Raw genomic sequence first — 26,739 nt, forward strand, 5'->3', positions numbered from 1 at the left:
CTGATTCACTTCCTCCTGGAGCCTGATTGGGTGGCTCCTGCAGACCAAACAGGTTGCTGCCTTCTAGGATCCTACCTGCCTATTGTTCTAGGATCCAAGCTCAGTACATAACATCTACCTTCCTTATTTTCCCTTTCCATCCCTTCTACAGTGTCCCAGGAGCAGATTTCGATCATATGGCTCCCTGAGCGAGGACAAAAATCTAGTGCTTCTCCCCTCTAAATATTGCTTATTTCCACAGTAATTCCTTTTGGCACAGTTGCTTTCATTATGGGTCTTCCCAACAGGCTCACTGAAACGTCACATTATTACAAGAACAGAAGTTGTTGTTATTTTGTGCTTCCTCAGCTCAAAAAGGGAAGGGAATTTTCTGCATGGCCCGAAATCTGGCATTCTCTGTGCTCCTCGTCTTCCTTTGACCAGCAAACCTTTTCTTACGGCCCACGTGGACTGGGACCCTGCTTTCCTGAAATAATTTTGAGCGTACTCCTGTTTGGACAAATGTTACATAGAGATCGGAGCCTGACAGCTGATGTAAACTGTGAAAAGATATAACATTTTATACAGGCTGAGGTGGTTCAGTAGCCACTGATTGGCCAGTGTTCGTGATGTCATGGCCCCTTATCTTCCTCAATGGTTTCCCAAAGCAATTTTGCATCTATTTTGAAATGTTTTCAATATGCTTTCGGGGGGGGGGGGGGGGGAGAAAACGCAGTTTGCACACCTATGTGTGTTAAATGCCAGTATGCTTCATTTAAGAAGGGGGGGGGAAATGCAGCTAGTATTTGGAATACGCAGTATTGTCCTGTGGTTTAAGGTAACTTTAAGACGATTTCCACATTTTTTTTTTAAAAAAGCCATTTTTAATTGAATACTGTATGTTCCCTTGCTCTTGGCATTTAAACTCTCTTTAGCAGAGGAAACTGCAGCAAAATATCCCCCTTTTCAGCAGGTGCAAGAAGGATCTTCCAGTACTGTCAGCTAATAGTTCACTTCTCCATTGCTTAAATGCCTGGCAGATAGCTCAGTTGGCTAGAGCGTGAGCGAATGACTCCAAGGTTGGGGGTTCAATCCCTGTATGGGACAAACTTGCATATGATCCTCAGGGTCCCTCCAATTCTAGGATTCGAAATGTTGCAACTTACTTGATACGTAGCTTGCTTTTTGACTGGCCTCTCCAAAATGGCTCGCGCCATTAATGAAACGACACGGTTCCATTATCCAAAGTAGCCAACGGAGGCTTGTTTGTCCCCTCGCGCTCTTTAGGGTTCTATCAAAGACCAGCTGAAAGCCTATGGAGCCCTGACTGAGAACGTGACCCGGAAATACACACGGCAGATCCTGCAAGGGGTTTTCTACCTGCACAGCAACATGATTGTACACAGAGATATCAAAGGTAGGTGGAGATCCCAGGGGAAATGTTCCGCTCGCTTAGGTAGAAGAGTTTGGATTTGATATCCCGCTTTATCACTACCCGAAGGAGTCTCAAAGCGGCTAACAATCTCCTTTTCCTTCCTCCCCCACAACAAACACTCTGTGAGGTGAGTGGGGCTGAGAGACTTCAAAGAAGTGTGACGAGCCCAAGGTCACCCAGCAGCTGCATGTGGAGGAGCGGAGACGCGAACCCGGTTCCCCAGATTACGAGTCTACCACTCTTAACCACTACACCACACTGGCTCCCAGTGAGCTCGTTGACCATAAGTGACAAAGACGTACAATCCATTCAGCGCAGGCACATTTTGCATAAACCCCAAGGGCCTATTGCAACCGGCAAGCATGCTCTCAGCTGGAAAAACCACTGTCCATGAGCCCTGAACCACCTCCAACCATTGGCTGAGTTAAGCTGATGTTAAGAAATGCCAGCAAACATTCTGATTGTTGAAGGGGGGGGGGGAGACTCAGCCATGTAATGTTGCAAAAACACTGATTCCCGTACAAGGAAAGTTAAATATTTGTTCAGAACCCCGTGCATAAGGTTTGCTGTTGTCCTTCCTCCCCCAGTTTTAGTTGTACCTGCGAGTTTTTCGTTTTGTTTCTTCAGTTGGTTGGAAGTCACTTTGGGTCACCTTGGGCAAGATAAAGCAACTAGGAAATTTAATTAACAACAACCACAATGCCTGTGGGAAATAAGGGCCCTTCGTGTGGTGTGGTCACTGAGTGTGCTGCCCACTCAGTCTGTATTGTTCCCCGTTAAGTGTTGGGTGTTTATTTTCTCGCATATTCCGCTTTCCTTCCACCATGGAACCCAAGGCCGGGGACATGTGGTTCCTTTCAGTCACCCGTCCTGGCATTGACCAGATCCAGACCCGCTTAGCTTTGGCACATTGGGGGACTCATGTGCCTTCAGACTATATCCCAGGGCTGACAAATTTAGGGAAAGGTATTCCATTGTGCAGCATGCCACAGACCACACAGATGGAATCACTGAAAAGACACAAAGAGATCTTTGCAAGGTTTAACAACAGCTGCCCAAACATACATCTTACAGTCATCCCTTCTACACAGTGTCTGTAACCATCACTCATCCACCCACAGGGGGCAGAGTAAGGTACTGTACATACAGCACATTATATACCAGGCTCCCCCAAACTTCGGCCCTCCAGATGTTTTGGACTACAATTCCCATCTTCCCCGAGCACTGGTCCTGTTAGCTAGGGATCATGGGAGTTGTAGGCCAAAACATCTGGAGGGCCGCAGTTTGGGGATGCCTGTTATATACCATTCACAGTTGCTGACACATGCAATATGTTAAAGAAAATGAAACCCTGTAATCACCTTTATTCGGCTAATTATAACGACTTATCAGCTCCTGCTACACAACTGCAAAAACTAGGTCAGGATATGCACCCTGCACATCCTGTGGAACAATAATGAACCCTAATATTTAAACGAGATATTCAACATTTTGTACAGTGCAAGACTGCTAATGGACTGCTGGGCTACACAGGAAGCTGACTCATATTGCGTCAGACCCATAGCTGTCCACTTTCGGATTTGAAAATAAGGGATCAGCAGCCTCACCTGTCCCGGGGACAGTCTACTCTACGGCGTATCTAACAATCCAGGATAACAGCAGGAAACGGTGCTGGAATAAGGGAATTTTCAGCAAAAAAAAATGGAAAGTTGACAGCTGTGGCTTGGAATAAGGGAGTTTCCCTCAAAAAAGGGGAGGGTTCACAGCTATGGTCAGACCCTTGAGCCATCTGGCCCAGAGGATCCCCATTAGCTAAGTCCTGCAGACCCCCAGTTTTTCAGAAGCCAAGCCATGGACCCCCTGCTTTTGAATACGTTGGTATCTCTGTGGCAGCTTTCACTCTGTGAATGGTGCCACCGTATCCTCCAACAGGCTCTGCCACAAAGCTTCCATTTCAGAGGTGGGCTGTTTTCTTACTTTCTTTAGGTGCCAACATATTGAGAGATTCTGCCGGGAACGTGAAACTCGGAGACTTTGGTGCCAGCAAACGCATTCAGACCATCTGTATGTCTGGAACAGGGATGAAGTCTGTCACGGGGACGCCATACTGGATGAGCCCCGAGGTGATCAGCGGGGAAGGATACGGAAGGAAAGCTGACGTGTGGTAAGATCTCAGTTAATCCCAGAAATGTGTTTCGGTTGCTGAGGTGGAAAAGGGTAGCAGGAGCGGGTTTTTTGCTGGAATCTCCTAATGTATATAACTGTGAATGCCTTTTTATTTAGAGTATTGGTGTACCGCTTTTCAGCCAGATCTCACAAAGATTAAATAAGATTATTACAATAATAAGCGCTGGATTTTTAAGAAAAGTTACAAACGAACGGAAAGTAAACGGGACTCGCACGTATTGGTGACAGTCTTCAGCTTGCATGTGGTAGAAGATTTTCAGATCTTCTCACTTTTGGGCAATGGATAAAATAGGCCGAACCACTTTCTATCAGTCAGGTTTTACTCACAGAGTTGTTGTGAGGAAAAATCGGATAGGACCTCTAAGGCATTTTGTTTATTAATATAAATGCTATAAAAACCATAATATGTGTGATTGATTGTGCTTTAAAATATATATATATTAATTTAATTATATTATGTTAACATGTTTGTGTTTACCGCCCTGGGCTCCATTGGACGCAAGGTTGGATCGAAATGTAATAATCAATGAATTGCGAGGGTAAGAGAGCCTTTCTTCTTTCCTAATTCCTTCCTTCCCCTTGGCGTTGCCTTTCAGGAGTGTGGGCTGTACAGTGGTGGAAATGCTGACCGAGAAACCACCCTGGGCAGAATTTGAAGCCATGGCCGCCATTTTCAAGATCGCCACGCAGCCCACAAAGCCCCAGCTTCCAGACGGCGTCTCGGACTACTGCCGCAGCTTCCTCAAGTTGATCTTTGTGGAAGAGAAGCGGAGGCCCACCGCGGAAGACCTCCTGAGGCACCCCTTCGTGAGCTTTAGCCTCTAGCAGACCTTCCCGTTATCGGGAGGGGCGGGGAAAGGACCAAAGATTCACACCATCGCGGAGGACAGAGCAACAGGACCAAAACCGCAAACTTCCAGATCCAACCTCAATTTCCTGTTTGGGTTACTGCCATATGTGCTGCGCTGTGTTGACAATCACGCCTTGTTGGCCAGGTGGCTTCCATCTTGCCAAGTCTCCAAAGCGTACTTGCGGCCATCTTGGCTTTTGGGGGGGGGGCTGATGGGTCCCTGAGATGGAGGGATTTGGAGGAATTGAGGTGATGCTGGCAAGGAGGACATCTTGCCTTACGAACGCCAGTGAATTATCTGCTTGCGTGACGTGTCTGTTAGGGTCTCACGGACTTGATCAGCCACGAAAGAACAAAAAATTAAGGAAGTTTTGGCAGCCTCTTGTCAGCAGACCAGAGCACCCAGGCAAAAGAGCTGAAAGCCGCAGAATGGGCTGGGTGCTCTGTAGAACTAGCTTGTCACCCGGTTGGCAACCGTTAAAAAAAGCAGGCGCGGTGTGAAGCCAGTGGAAATAAATCGCCAGCACAAAAGAGCAAAGGCACATATCTACTTCTGTTTGAAAAAGGAGAAGCCATTACTAAGTCCTAGAAGCAAAGAGTTCTGGTGCACATTGAACTGCCTTTTGCTGTTGGGAGCAGAAAGCAAAGAGGATTCCTTTGTATATTGAGTGGCAATTATAATCCAGAGGGCAAACATAGCTGCAATCCATCCTAAAGTTATCAAGTCAGGGATATGACTGCAAACGTGATCGTGTCAAACAGGAAACCATGGGAATTGTAGAACCTTATAAAATTCCCACAAAGCTATCTTTTCCTTGGACCCAGTTCTATCCAACCCACCTAGCAGAGAAATAATTGTTTAAAATCCCCAGAGATTGAGACAACAGCAGGCTGTCTCTGCAATATATTCCCTTGCCCGGAACCCTAAGCAGGAGGTTGCTAAATGAACCCACAAGCTGACGCTTGGCTCTGCTTAGTGCAATTGTAAGGGGCCAGTTTACACGTTAAAGACCCCCGTCCTGCTTATTTGCAATGGAGGCTCTCAAAAAACATTTTCCTGAGGCGGAAGTAACGTTTTAAAATGATTTACTACTAGAGCTGCAATGTACACAATGCAATCCTAGCCGTTAGAAATAAGTCCTTCTAAATTCAATGGGAATCCCTTCCAGGCCACTGTGTGCAGGGTTGCAGCTTTTGTCAGATCAATTGGATTAATCAGTTGTTTATTTTTATTGATTAAAAAGTGCCCACCCCCCATTAATTGCCAGCAGGTTTTTTTTAAAATGTATATAATTTTCTTTTTATGGAAGCGCTTCTGCAAACTACAGCTGTCAGGTGCTGTCTTAAAAGAAACATTCCCTCTTCTAAGTTGATGCCTGTTGTGGCACATTTATACATAACCTAAAACCTAAAATGTATAAATGTGTTGTGGCACATTTATACATAACCTAAAACCAAAGAAAGTACTACCTATCTCGTTTCTTCGGAATGATTATTTAGACGAACATTTAATTGGTTTAATTGGTTAATCAACTAAACCCCTATGAAGAATTGAACTAAGATTAATTTGGGTGACAGCCAAAAGCATTCGCCAAAAGCATTGCCCCCGAACCTTACATATCCTCAGTGCCGTGGCAATGCTACAAATGCTACATGAGCTTAGGAGGATATACATGCTGAGGAACATTAAAATGGTAGGGACCTTGATAAGGACCTTGTTCAGCAGCCTACAAGTGGACGTTATTATATTCAATTGTAGTCGCAAGTCACAGAAAATTGTATCTGGTTATCTCCTTCCTGAGTTGATCGACGTTGCTCAATGCCAGTTTAGCAATCCTTTGGAAACATGGCAAATAACAGCAGATCCCACGGCAATGGGTTTTTTTTTAGTATCTCCCCACCCCACCCCTCAACCACACACCCCCAAAAATCAGATTGTGTTCCAAAGTGTATTCTATATTGTGTGGCCTAAGTCAGTTGTGCATTTTAAGCAAATGTGTGTTCTTTGCATATGTTTTGCTTCGTTTACATGATGTCTTCTGCTGCCCACAGTAGAAATACGAGGAGTTCTGTGCGTGACGCTGGAGCCCGGCTCCTCTCCATCCCCACATTCTGGCCGTGCCTTTGAGCGCCTAAAATTTCACTAGGCAAAGGCACATGTTTTCTGGATCACCTCTACAGCCATAAAGACCTAAAACAAGCAGAGATTGTCTGGATGCCGAATCTTGTGCCCGATCTCAGTTGTTTTGGATTACACAGCGTGTTTCAATATAAGTGGAATTCAGCCAGCTCTGGCTGAGGGCGTGATTGCGTCCCACTCATTAATTTTTTTACCTGTACTACTCCAAAAACCGGTTTCAACTAGGCAGTGGAATTGTAGTAAGCTGGTAGAATAGACAAGACCGTGACGATCAAATGGTCTTTTCTTGATTTGAGAAGGCTCCCTCGGACTCTGCTTGTATGCCAGTTCTCATTGGAGTTTCTGTTTTCATTTTTTAAGGGACGTGATTCCCCAGTCGCCATTTTTCCCCCCCATATATTAACGCTTGCCCTGAAGAATTTGATTGCAGATTGCTGGTTCTAACCCCCTGCCATCTGGATTTCATTCTTGCTCCACAGGGAGCGCTGGGGGGGGGGGGATGTTAATACTGAAGGATGAAAATGTCAAAAGGCGGAGAGGCTTTGCCTGGGCAGGGCTGCAACATGACCTACTTTTCAAAAGATCTGCTCACAAGTTTCACGAGATGGTGTCTAAGGCCTTATTTGCACACCCAGGAAAATCAGAAGTTGGTGTCTCGGGGGTTGATACCGCGAGGAACCGACCCCTGTCTACGCCAGCATCAAACGCGAGGGTCTGTCAGTCATACCAACCCTTATTTTGAGTCATTCATTGGATACTGAGCGCTCTCTGTCGCACTGCAAACTCCAACCACCAAGCAAAAACAACCCTGTTCCTGTGTACGAGATTGCTTATCCGAGGACGAAAAAGGGCAGTGAACCCAAACGCGGCTCATTTTACCAAGTTTCTTGCCTCTTGCTTCTTGCCTTCATTTCGCCCTCTGAAAAGTGTGAGCAGATCCAAGGGTTAAAACGAGTTGAAGGAGTGTTGAGCCAGAATATCTGATGCTCTGAATCAAAGAATGGGAACCCATGACTCTCCACTTGCGCTTGGACTCCCCACCCCCCATCAGCCCACGTGAACCTGGTCAGAGATGATGGGATTCGGAGTCCAACAGTATCCAGAGGGCCACAGGTTCGCCATCTCTGATTCTGACAGAGCCATTTGCTCACCAGGCAGTCTTTATCTTGTTCCACTTTTGCTGCAAGTACTTCTTTTCCTTATGTACCTCCCAACTGGGCTGACCTGGATATCATGACACAGGACTTTACCCCAGTTGGCGCATTGATCACCCCTGCTTATTTCGGCGGCTCCTGCCACAGCATACGCAGCCTTTGCCACCGATATACTGATGTCACCCTATCCCCTTCCATGTTTATATGTATAGAGTTGTGAAGTCCTTCCTCCTCGGGTACCTTTGCTTTTCTCCTCGTCAAAATCTCTCGCAGTGATTCAGGTTCAAAAGAGAACAAGGCAGAAGTGTGAGGCAGGGGGAGGTGGGAAGCAAATTGTATGACTTGTTCAAAAGGCACATAGCCTATCAGGAGGTAAGTTCCAGGTGTGTCGTGGGGACACCGCTTTTGAAAGCACTGCAATCTCATCCCAAAGACGACATCATCATGTAGATAGTGATGTTGCTGTTTGTTGTCTGTCCTTGCACAGGAGGGAAAAAAAGGTTAGGAGTGAAACTGTATATCTAACTTTACAGATCCAGCCCTCAAGCAGATCTCTGAAGCTGGTGTGAAACTGGATTAACAGTTGCACCTTCCTGACAAGGAGTTGGGGAAGTGGCGGTTTTGCATTATCTGGGAAACCTAAAAATTACAGATCCTTAATTGTCCACACAACTACAGTTCCTTGGCTACAGCAGCCAGGGCGGGGGGAAAACCCATCTTGAAAGTTGTTTAAATTCATAATACAGACATAATCATGGATCTAACACTTAGAAGGGACCAAAGAGCCATTTAGTCTATTGCTGCACGCATAGGGAAACCAATAGCTTTGGGTACAGAAATGTCTCCTTTGCATTCTGGGGCTGGGGGACCTTTTTTGTGAGCCAGAGGGCCACATTCCCTGCTGGGAAACCTTCCAAGGGCCACATGGCAGCGGTGACTGGGGCCACAGGCAAAAGTGAGGGGAGCATAAATTTTATTTTGTACCTTATTTATTAGGTTAGTTTCTCTACACAACAAACACACCCTTCCTCTCGGCTATCCAGACAAGCAAGGGGCATAACAGGGAGGGTTCCGAGGGCCAGAGCCGAGAAGCCCAGGGGCCGCATTTGGCCTGATATTCCCCACCCCGGCTGCCGCATAACCAGAGCAAGATTGCTTCCTCTAAGACACCTATAAAGAATTGTACTGGATGAAATCCAACTTAACTTGTGATTGCTTAGTTCCATTGACTTCAGTGGGTCTGCAGTATGATCAGCACCGAATCTTGCCTATTATTTTGGGGGGGAGCGGGAGAATATTAAAGCCTGTTAGGAATGAGGTTTAATTAAAAGGGAAAACAATGCATTCAGTTCTGAAGCTTGAAATGTGAATGAATGAGTTTAATATAAACTGAATAAGCAATATAGGTATATGCACTCATTTCTAGAAACGAGTGTTCTCGAACTTCAGAGTTGAAAACTGGACGAGTGTTATGAGGTTAATTTTTGGACTCAAGTTGTGGGGGAATGAAGTATGTATCCATCCATTTCCATTTGTTTGCATCTGAGCTAAGAGGAGGAAGAGAAATTAGCTTGCAGAATGCCAATATCCCCTTTGCCCTGTTCTTGCACTCATAGGTGGATCCCAGTTCAAAAGATCCCATCGCATCCAGATCCGTTTGCACATAAGAAGGGTCACATTGTCCCACAAAGCAATGGGGGCATCACACACACTGCCAAACTGTAGCGTGAACGAGGCATGGGCTGCGTGCTGAATCCTGGTTGTAAAACTGCCCACTTTGCAAACCATTATCATAGTATAAATACCACTGTTAAAGCGCTTTATCCTCGAGATAGGTTCATACTCTACAATGGTATGGATGATTTTAAATATTGTAAATTATTAGTTCTAGAAGGATTTGTTGATAGGAAGAAAAAAAAAGAGTTACTGGGGCACATTGTTGAATGTACTTTGTTAAATGCTGTAAATGCTGTTATCTTCTCTCCCTCCCCAAATGCATGAAATAAAATATTTTTAAATTTTGTGGTAATAGGAGGGCAGATTTCTGATTTATTTTTTTAAGAGGGGAGGGAATAAGAAACACACTGACTGCAGCCTGGTGAAATGTTTCATTCTGGAAGAGCATCACACATCTGATCATATCTGTTCATCCACACTTGGGAAAATCAGAGCAGAAATGCTTAATTTTATTCATTTAGTAAGGAGCATAAAGATACCCCTTTATACCAGCAAAGGCTGTAGGTGTTTGGTGTTTCAAGTCTGCCAGTTGGCATTCTTAGATGATGCACTGACTGTCAGATCAGCAGCTTGTGAGAGCCAGCGTGGTGTAGTGGTTAAGAGCGGTAGACTCGTAATATGGGGAACCGGGTTCGCGTCTCCGCTCCTCCACATGCAGCTGCTGGGTGACCTTGGGCTAGTCACACTTCTTTGAAGTCTCTCAGCCCCACCCACCTCACAGAGTGTTTGTTGTGGGGGAGGAAGGGAAAGGAGATTGTTAGTTGCTTTGAGACTCCTTAGGGTAGCGATAAAGTGGGATATCAAATCCAAACTCCTCCTCCTTTTTGTGTATGGTCATTATAGCCCGTGAGAATTTCTTTCAGGAAGAATGACCAAGAGTCTCGTGGTCCCTTAAATATTTATTGCAAAAACACCAACTAAGGATTCTGTGGCACCTTAAGCAAACACTAACAAATATATAACGGCATAAGCATAATGCGTCTGATGAAGCTGACTGTAGCCTATTTAAGCTTGTGCCATGAAGAATCTAATCATAGAATTGTAGAGTTGGAGGGGACCCCGGGGTCATCTAGTCCAACCCCTTGCAATGCAGGAATCTCAACAAAATCACACTAACTTTGTTAGCTGTTAAGGTACCACAATAGTCTCCATTGCTTTTGCTGCAGCAGACTAACACAGCTGCCCTTCTGGAAGTTTTCTGTGGTATGTATAAGCCTTTGTAGACTGGAGTTCAATTTGTCAAGATACATGGAAGGTCCACAGGTCCACAGAGGTCTACACGTGATATACATTCTGGTTGCAAGCAGTGGGACACTGAGAACTGAAACGCAAAGTGTTACAGTAGATCAGAGGTTTTCTACACAGAGCCATATGCACCCTGAGGATCATCCAGTCCAAACCCCTGCAATGCAGAAAAACTCAGCTAAAGCATCCATGACAAATGGCCGTCCAACATCTGCTTAAAAACCTCCAAGGAAGGAGAGTCCACAACCTCCCGTGGGAGACCGTTCCACTGCCGAGCAGCTCTTACTCTCAGAAAGCTTTTCCAAATGGTTAGTCGGAATCTCCTTTCTTGCAACCTGAAGCCACTGATTCGAGTCCTATCCTCCAGAGCAGAAGAAAATAAGTTTGCTCCATCTTCCGTGGGACATTTGAATATATTTGAAGATGGCTCTCATATCTCCTCTCACTCGCCTCTTTTCCAGGCTCAACATACCCAGCTCCTTCAACCGTTCCTCATATGGCTTAGTTTCCAGACCTTTGATCATCTTGGTCGCCCTCCTCTGCACACCTTCCAGCTTGTCAACATCCTTCTTAAATTGTGGTGCCCAGAAATTAACACAGTATTCCAGGTGTGGTCTGAACGGGGCAGAACAAAGTGGTACTACCGTAATACTTCCCTTGATCTGGACACTAGACTTCTGTTGATGCAGCCTCAAATTGCATTAGGTTTTTTTTGCTGCTGCAGAACACTTCACTTTATGTTAAGCTTGTGGTCCCCCATCCTATATTTGTGCGTCTGGTTCTCCCCCTGACCTTTGCATCCGTCCCTACTGAAACTCATTTGGTTAACTTTAGCCCAGTCCTCCAATCTGTCAAGCTCCCGATTCTGCTTTCAGCGACGTAGATTGAGAGGTTGATTCCCGGTTCAGATCCAATGAGTGGGGGTGTCTACGAGCGACTCTTAGTATTTTCCTACTTCTATGGCGCTGCTCTCACGCTGCCTGTGGCAAGATGGCGCCCAGAATCGGCGGGTGATTGGGAAGCCGCGAGGCTCCTCCCGGCATGCAGTACGCGCGGGGGGGGGCCGGCGTGGCAACTCTGCCGCTCTCACCTGCCCGCCCAGCTGAGGGGAGGAGCGAGGCGCCTCCCGGCATGCAGCGCGTATGGGGCGTGGCTCCGCAGGGCTACCTCAGAGGAGGAGCGAGGCGCCTCCCGGCATGCAGCGCGGAGGGGGCGTGGTCTTCTCTGCCTCTCACCTGCCCGCCCGCCCAGCTGAGGGGAGGAGTGAGGCGCTTCCCGGCATGCAGCGCGCGGGGGGCGTGGCTCCCCGGGGCCGTCTCAGGGGAGGGGCTATGCGCCTCCCGGCATGCAGCGCGCAGAGGGGCGTGGCTCTCCGGGGCTGCCTCACCTGCCCATTTGAGGGGCGGCGCAGAGCGGATGAGGATGCATCGCCTGCAGGTGGTTGTCGGGCACCTGTCCGGGGCCGGCCGACCTGCCTCGTTGCGGGCCAGCCCCTGCCTGGGCTACTCGGGGGCCGCCCTCTCAACGGTGGCAGCCCCGGAGGATGTGGTGGTGGTCCACGGGCGGAGGACGCCTATCGCCAAGGCCAAGAGGGGCGGCTTCAAGGTAGTGGGCGAAGCGAGCAGGTTGGGGGGGGGCGGAGAGGGAGGCGCAGGTGGGGGCGGCTGAGGCGATGCTTTCAAGTTCTCTGCATTTTCATAAGCTTGTTTTTTTAGAAACATTTACAGTTCACTTCATTAAATAATACTATTTCAAAAACGACTATCTTTTTATGTGCTTTTGGATTTTTTGCCTTTTATCTTAGAAGCATAAAATAGAGGTGGTAGGGTCATGTAGTCCAACCCCCTGCAATGCAGGAACCTCAACTAGGTCAGACACAATAGGTGTAAACCACTTTTTGTGGATGGGAAAAGGAGATTGGGAGGGGTCTGTGAAAAAGAGAGAAATAGAATTGTAGAGGTAGAAGGGGTCATGAGGGTCATCTAGTCCAACCCTTTTTTCTCCAATGTGGGGCTCGAACCCACAGCCCTAAGGTTAAGAGTCACACTCTTAAGGACTGAGCTATCCCAGCAAAAATGAACTAACTCCCAGGGCAAACACAGTGGCTCTCTTTTTATTAAGCTAACCAACAGATTATGGATTAATTTGTTGCAAGCCACATTGAGGCCTGGTCCAGGGGTACAGATGGTGGTGGAAGGTGGGATGTAAGTAAACATTTGACAGATTTAGTGTACTTATATGCTGCTTTTCCGCAACAAACTATGCCCAAACAACAGAATACAGAGCAATGGAAATACAATTGTGCAAAGTATATGACATGCCAGTAAACTCAAGTGGCAAAAATTAGCAATTTCGCAGATGCCGAATGAATTCAATGCTACAAAAAGTAATTTTTTAAAAGAATCAAAGTTTAAGTAGTACATAGTTACATAGTCAAGACAGGAGTGCCTGGCGTGCTATGGTCCATGGGGTCACGAAGAGTCGGACACGACTAAACGACTAAACAACAACAACAACAAGTTACATAGTAAAGCCTTTAGTGTGGGAAACACACAAGAGAACGGTTTTCTGTTTCTTTCCCATCTAGGAAACTACACCTGATGAACTTCTTGCTGCGGTCATGACAGCTGTCCTTAAAGACCTAAATCTAAGCCCTGAGTTGCTGGGAGATATCTGTGTAGGTGAGTAATTTATATTGAAGTTGCATCACTGTACATATTTCTGTTTCTGCCCCAGTTGTAACTGTAAAATCACTAACCTTGTGCTATGGAATGATTGAGAATTCCTGCCTGGGAAATGGGCTGTCATCTCTTTCTTAAATGCTGAATTGCCCCTTCTTAAAAAATAAATCTGGAGATGGCCTCTGAACTGCAGATAACAAAAGCAGGTTAATCTCTTTGCACCTAGGAAATGTTCTTCAACCTGGAGCTGGAGCTTTAGTGGCGAGGATTGGACAATTTCTAAGGTGAACTTTGCTATTTAACACTCTTGATACCAGATTGGGGCTGCCAGCTTTGGCTAATGTTTGAGAGTGCGGAAGGAGTATTGCTGGTTTGTCCTACTTTTGTGAACTTTGTAATGCATTGTGGGGCAGATAGCAGGTGTGGTAATAACTATCTCAGGTTCTCCACATGCCAAGAGGAAAAAAGCAAGGCAGGGGAGGAGGAATACTAGGTGAGATGAAACTTGATAGTCACTCCCCTGGCTAAGGAACAAGTGTTAGTAACTTAAGTAATTCCAAGATGGCTTAAAAGAGGCCAAGGAAAAGTGGTGTAATGGTTTAGGGTTGTGCTGCTCTCTGTTTATGCCACCCCCCCACCACAGGTGAGGCCTATATTGTCTACTTGACCTGTCTTTAAGAGGTTGGGCTATGAAATGGGGGTTGTGCTTTAGAAAGAAAGATATGATTAGATGGCTTTTCACTTACAGGTAATTGAGTGCTTACTCATAAAAAGTGACAACTAGCATCTCTTCTGGCGTCTCGCAGTCTGATAATGTGGCTCTCACTGTCCTGTGTCTCCATCAGGGTTTATTATGTGAGAAGGTTGCTCTTGGTCTTGAAAGCTTATGCATTGCGATTAAGTTTGTAATTCGTCCTTCAATGCAGAGGTTCCCAGGGCAGCGAACAACAGTACATTAAAATACAACACATCACTAGGATACAAGAATGGTGCATGTGTGCAGAAAGGCGTTTGGCAATCTTTTGGAAAATACTTTGCAAATTGGTTCAGCCAGGACACGGTGATTAAGTCAGTCACATTCTGCCAGCTGAAGGCTAAAGCTTATGCACATCTGGCATAGATGATACAAAGCTAGATGGTGCAATAGTCTGACTTGGTATAAGTCAGATTTCTTGTATAGACTGTAATCCCCTAAACTACACCAGATCATTAGTCCTACTTTCTTCAGTGTGACTAAGGAGTCTTAAGTGGCTGGAATACCTTATGTCTCTTGCATTATCTTACTCTCAGCATAAACGGACGCTCAAAAGAATGACTCCATCCCTCTAAATTGGCATCTCTGAGATGGGCTTCCAACTTAGTTTCTGTGCTAATGAATCATCTTGCTTGTGTCTTGTTTCAGTGGCATTCCAGAGACTGTACCGATATCATGTGTTAACAGGCAGTGCTCATCTGGGTTGCAGGCTCTGATCAATATAGCTGGTAAGAAGGGGGCTGGTGACTGGGCTTCATGGCAAAAAGCTCATGAAAATTCTGCATTCCAAGTAAATTCTGCATTTCAGTAATTCTGATATGGTGTTCCTGATAAGCATGGAATATGCCTATTTTGTATCTTTGATTAATAGTTTAAGTTTTGCAGAGTCTGGATGTGTGGTGTAATGTGATTGATGTGTATAAAGAAATATATTGAGGCTGGGAAGAGAGGCACGGGTAGCAATACTGTTGTACCTGAGAAGCGGGTTCAAATTATTGGGCAGCTGCGAAGGCGAAGAAGACTTCCAGAAACGTGGGGTTGAGTTTGAAAGTATAAAGAGTACTTTATTGCGAGCTTGCAAGAAAGTGACTCAGCATAGGCTGGCCCAGAACATCAGTTGCCAACAAAATATATACCTTAAACCAGATATTGCAACACAGGACAACCAATGAAATTCATTCTAAAAGAACAAGGAACGACCAATCCTAGGGGTGAAGGCCCTTCCGTTCAGACCTTATTTGAACAGTTCCACCCTTATTCTAGGAAGAGACATCCCATTCTGAGAAGGCACACCTAATGACCATAAATGAAATATCCGCAATTATCTCACTTAGGATTACGGACCACTATTCCTTATAAGGCATGTCAGCGCAAAACTTAGGGTTACAATGACCTAGTAGTTTGTAAAGTATGTAACTTTCACCCAGTTCCGTTGAGCAGCCTTCCTTCAAATCAAACCCCCTCCCTTTCTGTAGGACTCATGTCAACATCTAGTCCCATTACAGAGAGAAGCTAGGTTCCCTACACAGGTACATTCCAACATCCTTATTTCCATTACAGATACATTATTGATACAAAGAAGTGATACAGAAGGGAAAAATGATTATTAGACACATTCATATATATTTCTATATATATTTGAAATCTGAATACTCTAGTCCACACAACCCATGTGGCCTGCTTTCGCAAGAATTCCTTTCCTATCACAGTTCTAGGCCGCATGCCAGTTCTTTCAGAAACCTTGAACATCTTCTTCCTAGAGAAGAATATATACTAAAACCAGGTGGTTGGTATCTCAAATAAGGATGCGCTTGTCAAAACATGATTCCTTCATCTCCTCTCATTAGTGGGACAGAGGACACAGACTTAGAAATGATTTTTAAGAAAATATGAATCTCTGCTTCTCCTGCTTCTAGGCAAAAGAGACAAAGATGGCTCAGGCTTTGCAGATATATACAGTGGTACCTTTACTCACGAATTTAATGCGTTCCGAACGCACATTCGTAAGTCAAAAAAAATTGTAAGTCGAATCCCATAGGAATGCACTGGGAGAAAAAATTCGTAAGTTGAAGCAACCTTATCTTAAAATTCGTAAGTAGAAAAAAAAATCCTAAACCGCATCCAAAAAGGCGGACGGAGCTCCGTTCATAAGTAGAAACATCCGTAAGTAGAGTTATTCGTAAGTAGAGGTACCACTGTACCTTAGACATAGACTTAATACCTGAGGGCGTGTACCTGGGTACATCAGTACAGGATACAGAAGTTGTCTCCTTCCCCCACAAATGTTTTGGCAGGCATTGCATGCACACTTTCAAATACAATTTCACATTTAAGAACTTAAGACAAACCGCCAGATTCTCAGGATAAGTAGCTTGCCTCAAAATTCTGCACTTATGGGTTTTCAGAGGCCTGGTTAGTTTTAGTGCTTTTGAAAGTCCTGATCAAAGCAAGTGTCAGCTTGGCATGTGAGTACTTAAATTCCTGCAGCTGACCTTCCTGTGCTGTTTCTGTATTGATTTCTGTTGATAGATGGGGTTAAGATATTTGGACCAATAAGTTTATTTCCATGAAGATCTGGGAGTGTTCATTATTATTATTACAGTGGTACCTCGGTTTATGAACACCATTGGTTCCGGATGTCTGTTCATAAACTGAAGCGTTCATAAACTGAAGCGAACTTTCCCATTGAAAGTAATGGAAAGTGAATTAATCCGTTCCAGACGGGTCCGCGAAGTACTTAAACTGAAGCGTTCATAAACTGAAACATGGGTGTAATTGGTTCTGGATGTCTGTTCATAAACTGAAGTGTTCATAAACTGAAGCGAACTTTCCCATTGAAAGTAATGGAAAGTGAATTAATCCGTTCCAGATGGGTCCGCGACGTTCGTAAACCAAAAATTCGTAAACCAAGGTGTTCGTAAACTGAGGTTCCACTGTAATTACATTTCTATACTGCCCTTCAGCCAAGGATCACAGGGCAGTTTAGAATACAAACACAAAAATACACACCATAAAAACAAACAACCCACCCACCCCCGCCGTTTAAAAGGCTATAGATTGTTTTATTAGCCAAAGGGCTGAGAGAAGAGGAATGTTTTTGCCTGGTGCCTAAAGATATGTACACCATATACAGGGGTTGGTGTTGCTCCCTGCATTTTTCTTGAAGCTGTCAAGCAGTGAAAATCATGTCCACTGTCCCCCTAGAAGGCCGAAAACCATTTTGGGATTCAGGAAGGGTCACCTCGAATATTGTTACGAGACAGTTTGCTAAGATCCTTGTGAGAATTTTGCCGGTTGCAGCTAATAGAGAGACGCCTCAATAGTTTCCTTCCTTGAAGCCTGCATTGAGGTATAATCTTGATAGCCATCATGCAGCGTATTAGTCAGTGACCTGTCTCAAGGTAAATCTAAAAACAGTAGTATAAACACTGACAACTGGGAAACACTGGCTGCAAACGCTCCAGTTGGAGAACAGCCTTTACCAACTTTGAAGACACTTGAACTCAGGACACAAGGGAGAAATGTGCTAAGAGGAAGGCACGCTTGCCAAATCCACACCATGATCAACTCCCACTCGGAAACCTACGGTTGATCTTAAATTATTGCTTGTTTTATTTGTAGGTGGCATCAGAAATGGAGCTTACGACATGGGCATGGCCTGTGGGTAAGAAGAGTTTTTTCACGAACATCCCTTGCTAGTCTGTAACCTCAATCATGTTCTCTTCAGATCATATAGTATTTTGTTGTTTGAGGCAGCTGGTACAGAAGAGGGATCTTTTTTCATTCTGGCATTTTAGGAATGTAAAGACACCCTCCGTGTTTCGTGCTAGCAATGGTGAAGCAATGTTTGCACTAGAATAAAACACCCGAATCCATTATGGAAACTTGTGGGTCTGATGCTACTTCCACTTTAATTTGATTTAGAATTTAGAATACAGCGCAAAAGCCATTCCTGTAGGAGGATGTTTACATGTTTCAGCTTTATACTGCTCAGGATCACACCTTTGTTATAATCTAGGCTTTGTAGCTTGGTCTTAATTTTGCAGTGACATGTATGTGTTGTGAAAGCTTAGCTTGCAAATGCTAGGCCAGAAAAATGTAGGACGAAGGCTGATCTGGGATTCCGAAACCGAGCACTCTGACCTTCAGTTCCTGTTGAGCAATGCAGGCCAAGTGTTGCCACTTGCGAGTGGCTTTGTATTGATTTCTCCGGGAAAGACTCGCTAAGCCCACTTTTTAGAACTATGTAGAGAATTGCTGTAGCTAACTTACCGGCCCGCCTGGCAACATTGATCTGTTGTTTAATGCTATCAAGAGTTTTAAAGTGTAGCCAGGAACTGCTCTTGCATCTGTACAGAATTCAGAACGGTTGACTTGGCAGATATGCTGCCCTTACAAATAAAAAGTGGTAGTTGATTCTTGTGAGCCGTAAACCTTTTGGTATCTTCTAGTCTGGGGCTGAAAACTGACACTGCAGACGTTAAAAACCTGCTCTTTGGAAAGTCCATGGCTTCATCGGGTGGCTTATTAGTTTTGTGGAGGCTGTTTGGCAACCAACCTTGACCCATGGACTATTCAGTCTGACTGCTAAGAATTTGGGCAGATGGCTTCTCTTGCTAAACACATATTTTAATACTGCATGTAGGAGCGTTTCAGAAAATAATGCAAACAGTGTACCCCAGCTCGTACAGAGTAAGATCTAAAGGCACCTAATATCTTTAATGCTATCCTTCAACACACTGTTGCTTAGAAATAATTGATTTCAATAGGATCCTTCAGAGTTAATATAAATATAACTGAGGCGTCAGTCTTTTTCAGAGTTCTGACCTGATAGCACAGGACAGCTTTCCTCAACCTGGTTGCTCCCCTAATGTTTTGGACTTTGGCTCCCATCAGGTCCAGCAAGCATGTTTAATGAGTCAGGGATGTTATGACTTATAGTCCAAAATGTTTAGAGGGCACCAATCCAAGGAAGGCTGGCGGAGATTGATACCGTTTAGTGGAGAAGTATCATCTTATACATGTCTACCTGGAAGTAGTCCAGTTGAGTAAGTGGGTATAAGATTGCTGCTTCAAGTGATTTTTCCAGATGGTCCAACAGGCAAAATATATGTAGGCAGCGAGTTTATATTTTGGTTATGTGCTATCTTTATTTAATTCTTTTTTGGTGTCCCTATGAAAGCAGTTAGGTACTTGTCTCTTTTCCTGATCCCTATATGGTTCTTTAATATGAGTGAGGTTTGCAAAAGTATTTCTATCTCTCTGTTCTCCCTCCAGAGTGGAAAGCATGTCTCTGCGTACCGTCGGCAATCCTGGGGACGTCAGTTCTCGTATGATGGACAACAGCAACGCCAGAGATTGTCTTATCCCAATGGGGTAGGTGTTTTTATCTCTTCTTATGGTTTTAGGGGGGCTTTTTTGATGCTACTTTCCATCTATTTGAGTTTCTGAGAAATTGTTCATTGTCAGGTTTCTGGTAAAGCTGATGAATGATGATAAAGGCAAGTAAAAGGCATACAGCAAATATAACAGCAACTTGTGTACACACACCAATAAAAAGTCAAAGTTTGCATGGAAGTTAGGCATTTTGTATAATAAGTTGAACAAACTCATCTGTTTTGCATGTGCTTACCATTGGAGTAAGTTGTTTAAAGAAAGCAAAGGCACGGTTGGTATTTTCCCAACATTTTGGCAACTATGTTTAGGCTACTCCAGTTCTTCTCTCTTTTTGCTATTGTTTTGTTGACTATAATTATTTTATTGCTGTGATTTTTTTACTTGTAATTTAAGAATTTGTATTGCTTTCAATGCTTTATGCAAGCTGCTTTGAGGTCACTTTGTTACAGAAAGGAGTACTATAAAAGTGTTTAATAAATATCGCCTCTTCAGCCAGTTGGTTTCTTTTCCCTCGCCACTTCTTTTGATGTTTTTCATTGGGCATCGCTAACATATTTATAAGCTTAGTCTTGCAGTAATGTGAACTGGAAACTTGCTTTTTTAATAATGAAAGTTGTGATTCTTGGGGTGGTAGATCCTGATTCTGGACCACCTGGTTCTTTTGAAAGTTCCATTGGTTCCACAGTTCCTTCTCTTTCCTTAGAGAGACAAATATGCTCTGAACCAATGGATTAATCCACCTGATAACTAATCTTGTTTTTCAGAATAACCTCAGAAAATGTAGCCGAAAGATTTAACGTCACCCGGAAAAAGCAAGATGCCTTTGCCTTGGCTTCTCAGCAAAAGTAAGTGGTTGCTTTTCTCTTCCAGCTCCCAAAGAAACGGACTTTGGCTCTTTCCGATTTAGAAGCTGCCGGCTTTGTGTGTCCTACTTGCCACAGCCACTGCTTACGGTTCACCTGTGTCTATGCAAACACCAGCATCCAAAAGACAGAGCAGCTTATTGAATCCAGCATTTCTTGGTACAGTTGTACCTTGGAAGTCGAATGGAATCCATTCCAGAAGTCCGTTCGACTTCCAAAACGTTCAGAAACCAAAGCGCGTAGCTTCTGATTGGCTGCCAATTGGAAGCCCCGTCGGACGTTTGGCTTCCAAAAATCATTCACAAACCAGAACCACTCACTTCTGGGTTTGCGACATTCGGGGGCCAAAACGTTCGAGAACTAAGCTGTTCGAAAACCAAGGTACGATTATACCATGTTTTGACTAATACAGCATTAAATCACGCTGTGTCATTCCTGTGAAATGACCTGTTTGGTTCAGTGGTTTTTCCAGGTTTCCTTCCTGCCTGATGATATAACATAGTGGCTTGCAACAGGGACTTTGCTTGTTGGTTGTGTGCCTAGTGCACAGTTGGGGAAGTTGCTTCCAAGCCAGATGCCCTTTAGAACTTGGCCTTCCTCCCAGGGAATTCAAGGTTCAAGCCTTTCTCCTTGCCATTGCTAGGGCACCACCAGTCATAGCAGTTCGTGCATTCACACCCTCCCTCTGCGGTTGGGGGGGGGGGGTTCTGATATGCACGGAGGGGAAATAATGTCTTCCTGCTCACCCCTTTCTCCTCAGTTTGACTTGTTCTGGTAGGAACTCCAGAAACTGCATTCACACCGAGTCATTCCATTGGTCCTGGCAGCTCAGTAATCTGGTTCTCTCGGGCTTCAAGCATAGCTCTTTCCCAACTGTACTAAGGACTTGGGAGGGACCTGGGCTTTACTGCTGATTTATGGCCTTTTCTGGTGTGTGTCAAACGTTGTGTGGCTTAGCTGGCTTGATTCATGCGGTGCTGCTTGCTCTGCAGGCACAGGAATGCAGTGCACCTACTCTCCAAAAGTGAGATATTGTCATTTGGGTTCTGCAGCTCGATCTGACTGTACCTTTGAGCCATTTAATTGAAGTTACAGGTAGGTAGCCGTGTTGGTCTGCCGTAGTCGAAACGAAACAAAAAAATTCCTTCCAGTAGCACCTTAGAGACTTAGTTGGTCTCTAAGGTGCTACTGGAAGGAATTTTTTTTTGTTTCCATTTAATTGAATTCTTTCAGTTCTGCCTAGGAAGACAAATGTTTTGTATCTTGCCTTGCATGAGCAGATGCTATGGTGCAAGTTGTGGCTTGTATGCAGAACATGGAAGTCAGTAATCTTAACGGATCACTCTTTGCTGCAGTGCAGGGCTGTAAAAGTTTGTAGACCTGTTTGTGTTTGTCTTAGGTTTGGATGCAAACGTGTCATCCTGTCGGATGGAAGAGCTTTGTGGAACCTGTGCAGGCTCGAATGGTCATGGATCATCTAATCAATTGCCATAGTTTAGCATCTCAAGTGCCAATGCTTGAGACTAGGAATAGTGTGTTTGTCTAAAGTCAGGTCTATCTCAGTCTCACATAAATATCCTCATGAAACACCACTGAAATGAGCAGAAACCTTGCATTCAAATGGAAGGGGTCCCAGAGCAGCAAACATTGCTTGGACTCCTCTTAAAGCAAGCATGGACAACTCCTCCTGCTCCCTTCCTGTGCTAACATAGGTGACATCATTTAAATGTCTTTCATTTGGCTTGTGGAAGGCACAATCTTATTTTGTGGCTTCACCCTGTTGCTTAGAACACAGCCACGTCGTGAAAAATGTTGTGCAAAAAAGTACATTTGTGCTTCCAGAGCATCTCGAGCCCAGCAGATGGGGTGGTTTAAAGATGAGATTGTCCCTGTCACCACCACCTTCACGGATGACCAGGGCCAAGAGAAGACGATCACTGTGCTCCAAGATGAAGGGGTCAGGCCAAGCACCACGCTGGAGGGGTTGGCAAAGCTAAAGCCGGCCTTCAAGGAGAATGGCACCACGACTGCTGGTAAGTACCAGGAGCAGAGGCCGAATTAACAGGAGATGAAGCAACTGGAGGCATTTGTAATTTGTGCCAATGGGTCTTCTCTATTTGCAGTTATGCACGTGCCAGTTCAGTCTTGTTGATTTGGCTGTTATTTACATAATGCTTAGTAGCTGCAAGATGCAAAGTGCCTGTTAACAGCAAAGGAAGAAAAGCCAGTTTGAAATAATTAATGAAGCTAGTCGTGACATGCATTTGGAAGGAGCCATAGCTAAGTGGTGGAATGCATCATTTACACTCAAGAGCAGAGATTCCAAAACTTAGGTTTCCAGCTGTTTTTTGGACTACAACTCCCATCACCCCTAGCTAGCAGGACCAGTGGTCAGGGATGATGGGAATTGTAGCTCAAAACAGCTGGAGACTCAAGCATCTCCATCTTAATAGGAAAGGCCACTGCCAGTCAGAGTAGACAATACTGGGTTCTATGGGCAGATCATCTGACCTGGTATAAGGCACCTTTCTACCCATAATCTGGACTAGGCTGTTTCTTTTATTATGATTAAGGAAACAGATAAAGTTGCTCTTAAACGGGTTATTGATGGTGGAAGCTTGTGTGCATGTTTGAAGCGGGGTTGTGGGAAAGAAACAGATTAGATGGGAAGGCATAGGCAACAATTCCTGAACATTGCAGAGTTCTGCAGCCAATGCAATTCTCAATCAGTATCAGTTTCTATGATTCCCACATTGGAGACCAGCAAAAATAAAAAAAAATAGTAAGTGGTATATTGATCCTCTCTGAAGGCTGTTAGTCCTGCTCTGAATAGCTGCCATCAGTATTAGTCATAGTCACTGCAAACAAATGCCTAATGTTGCTGGATTTCTGTGTCAAAGATCACCCATGACCTCATTAACTTAGGCCTGCAAATGGCTGGGAACAGACAGTCTGAATCTTTTCTTTTTTTCTCTGGTAGAGTTTTGTCATAACAGGTTTGTGCTGGGCTTGCCAGCATTCTGTGTAACTAAACGTGCCTCACAATGCTGAAACCTTGCTCTGGCATGTGAAATCTCTTGCCACAGGTAATTCCAGCCAAGTTAGTGACGGCGCTGCTGCGCTTCTCCTGGCCAAACGTTCCAGAGCTGCCCAGCTGGGCCTTCCCATCCTTGGGGTGCTGAGGTCGTGTGCAATAGTTGGCGTTCCGCCCGATGTCATGGGCATTGGACCAGCCTATGCCATTCCGGTGGCGTTGGAAAAGGCTGGTAAGTTAACCTCGGGCCAGGGGTTACCAGCCTTTTGGGGCCAATGGGCACTTTTTGGATTTTGAGTAAGTGCTGTGGGCACCAGTTGCAAAAGGGCTGCTGTGGAGCATGGCATGACACACAAAATGGAGAGGGTATGGTCTTTGCTGCTGTCCACCCCCACCCAGAAAACCTGAGGCTTGCAGTAGAAAGTCCACTATGTCCTGATGGGTGGGGATCACGAATATTAATTTCATCAACACAAACTCTGATGCCACTTATACCTAGTAACAGGGAGAATTCACCAGTACCAGGAAAAATACAAAAGGTGACTGTATTTCACTCACTCTCGTGCACATACCTCACACAAACAAACCATGGACACACAAGCATCTCTAACTCTTGCACACACACTTCACAGATATTTCTCCCTCTTTCTCCCCAAGTTCATTCTCTCTCTCCCCCACCCCATATTCATATTTCCCTCCCATATCTTTTGGGGGGATGAGTCAAACACTGAAAGGGTGGAGCAGGCTAATTTCACAATGAATTGCAACAATGGTGTTACGAATATTAACTGGAAAGGCTTACTTTGGCATCTTCTCTCGCTCTAACATGCAGGTTTGACTGTGAAAGATATTGACATATTTGAAATCAACGAGGCCTTTGCTAGTCAGGTGAGATTTGCCCATTCTGTTGCACTTCATTTTTAGGGTGGGGTAGGAAGAAGCCCTTTTCTCTGTATTGGGACCAAATGGATTTAGGTTTCTTCCGGAGGTGATAGGCTTAGGTGAAAGCAAAAGGGCTCATCACTTCTCTTGCAATGCATCTGTATTAAAAGCAACTTGGATAGGTAGATGAAAAATGTAAAAAAAAAATAAGGGCTTTCTAGTTGCAATAATTAAGAGGTGGACTGCATTTAAGGTTCTCGTAGCCCCTGGATAATGGGCATCCAGTCCCTCAGGCCCACACATAATAGTTCCTGTACATCCCTTCCAAAGCTTCGACATTTATAATGTGGTGTGAATAGTAGAAATCCAGTGCATACAGTGGGGGTGTTCATATTCTTTGGTCATGCCTTTATTCAGGTAATTCTAGTGTTCACCTAGGAATGGGTGACTTGCATAACTCTATTCAGTTGATTTAAAATGTTGAATCTCCTTAAGAAGTGTAAGATGGGAGATTCAGATGTTGAATCTGAATCCACCTGGCTAAGTGGAGGTGACACTGACTTGTGGTGTTTCTGCAGGCTGTCTACTGTGTGGAGAAGCTTGGCATCCCCATGGAGAAGGTCAATCCCCTTGGTGGGGCCATTGCTTTGGGGCACCCTCTGGGCTGCACTGGGGCGCGGCAGGTGGTCACTCTGCTCAACGAGCTGAAGCGTAGGGGGAAGAGGTGAGTGTGGAGTCACTTGCATTAACTCTTAACTTTGAAGTATGTATTGATGTTGCATGTTGCTAAACAAAGAAAGACATAGTTTTTAATGCCCCTAGAGAGAGCTGGAGGGGTTGCGCAGGTGGTTTCTAAACTGGCGGAACTTGTTCAGGAGTTACAACTATCGCAAAACTCTTATGCAAGTTCTAACTGGCAGAAATAAATTTAAGACACATCAAAGGACTTTGTTATTGCATGTGGCAATAATTCAACAGTTTGGTCCCTGCCACTTCTCCTTAAACTTGCAATCCAAGTGTACTGTTAGGTTCTACTGCAGTGAACACCTAATTCTCTCTCCCTCCCCAAATCTCAGTAACTCAAATGATTTTGAAAGCAACTTCCCCCGATCTTTGGATAGCCAAGATGTGCATGCTCTCATTTTCTCATACACTGCTTTGGGTATGTCTGAGCAGTAAATCATACAGAGGCACATCAGGCAGCCCCTGGGGTGAGTACTTCTGAATAAATCTAGCTCTTGCAGCACACAGTTTAGGAATACTGGGCTGAAGTATCTCAGGTGGCTGGATCTGCATGCAGCTGCCGTTGTGCCACTTATTCTAGTTGTCATGTAGGGCAGAAGAGTTAGCTGGTTTTAGTCTGTGTTGCAAATTCTGACCTGCGCGACCATCAATCGGGGTATGAGTTCAAAAGTAGTCTGCTTCTAAAACCATGTCAGATAAAACTAGAGAATGCAAACAGAGTTAGACACTAACTTGTCTCCTTTCAGAGGGTACGGCGTGGTCTCCATGTGCATTGGAACAGGGATGGGAGCGGCTGCGGTGTTTGAGTACCCTGGAAAGTGAACAGAACTCTGGCCTGCTTAACGGCTGGAAGTTTCCAGCACCTCCCCCCAAATGATTCATGGATCAGTCCAATGAAAAGATTCTCAGTATGTAGCCTGCAGGTGGGATACATGCCACCGAGCTCTAGTTCAGTCATCTCTCTCTTTGCAGCCTTCCAGCTAAATCTTGCACAGGGAGGGCATTCTCCTACAAGAGAGGCTTTGGGTAAGCGGGATGGGACTCTGAGTGTCATAAATCTTGATCTGTGGGGCAGAACCAGTTGAGTACCTGTTCCTGAGGGGAATTCTGCCTAAAGGGACTAATCGTGTATTTGGGAGCAGGCTCCAGTAGCACTGGCTTCTTCGTTTAGCCAGCCTAACTCTGCGAGACAAAAGTCAGTCAGTAGAGGTCCTCTTAGGACTGACTGATAAAAAGGTACAGGTTGATGTAGCACTGTTGAAACAGAGGAGGGTTGTGGCTTTGCTTGGGGAACTTCTATGGGAAGGTGACTTAATAATTGGAGTTCAAAAGCTTACTTTGGTGGCTTCAAGTGCTCCCCCTCCTATATGTTAATAACTCCTAAAACATTCCTGCCAATATTATGCAAGGTCAGAAGTTTACACTGATCATTAAGGATTTTAACCAATTAATTAAATTTCATTAATGAAAACCTCAGTATGGCTGCCTTTGCAAGACACCTAGTGTCAGAACTTGAGCCTTTAATAGCAACTAAATAATAAAGTTTTCTAATAACTCCTGTTTTCTAGTCCTGATTTTTAAAAATGCACTAGCTCACCTCTCTTAGGATCGTGTTAACATTCTATTTTAAATTTGATGGCTCAGCTTCTTAATCAAG

General features: G+C 44.8%; 2 protein-coding genes across 3 annotated transcripts in view; both read left to right on the forward strand.

Annotated features, from left to right (window-relative positions):
• LOC118091861 (mitogen-activated protein kinase kinase kinase 3) overlaps positions 1-6,373 on the forward strand; it is a 94,729-nt gene extending 88,356 nt beyond the window's left edge. For both annotated transcript variants that reach the window (XM_060280929.2, XM_060280930.2), the window contains exons 15-17: positions 1,267-1,396; positions 3,401-3,578; positions 4,198-6,373. In XM_060280929.2, coding sequence (XP_060136912.1) covers positions 1,267-1,396; positions 3,401-3,578; positions 4,198-4,426 — 537 coding nt within the window. In that variant the 3' untranslated portion in view covers positions 4,427-6,373. The remainder of the gene's footprint in view (positions 1-1,266; positions 1,397-3,400; positions 3,579-4,197) is intronic.
• Positions 6,374-12,136: 5,763 nt separating this feature from the next.
• Positions 12,137-26,640, forward strand: ACAA1 (acetyl-CoA acyltransferase 1). The gene is made up of 12 exons (XM_035129375.3): positions 12,137-12,332; positions 13,315-13,408; positions 13,635-13,692; positions 14,811-14,890; positions 17,784-17,826; positions 19,440-19,538; positions 20,324-20,404; positions 22,265-22,455; positions 23,509-23,688; positions 24,289-24,344; positions 24,917-25,062; positions 25,829-26,640. Exons 1-12 carry the CDS (start codon positions 12,144-12,146, stop codon positions 25,902-25,904), a joined length of 1,293 nt encoding a protein of 430 aa, XP_034985266.1. The 5' UTR covers positions 12,137-12,143; the 3' UTR covers positions 25,905-26,640.
• Positions 26,641-26,739: the final 99 nt, after the last annotated feature.

The sequence above is a fragment of the Zootoca vivipara genome, chromosome 11 (assembly GCF_965207765.1).
Source record: "Zootoca vivipara chromosome 11, rZooViv2.hap1.1, whole genome shotgun sequence".
NCBI classification, from domain to species: domain Eukaryota; kingdom Metazoa; phylum Chordata; class Lepidosauria; order Squamata; family Lacertidae; genus Zootoca; species Zootoca vivipara.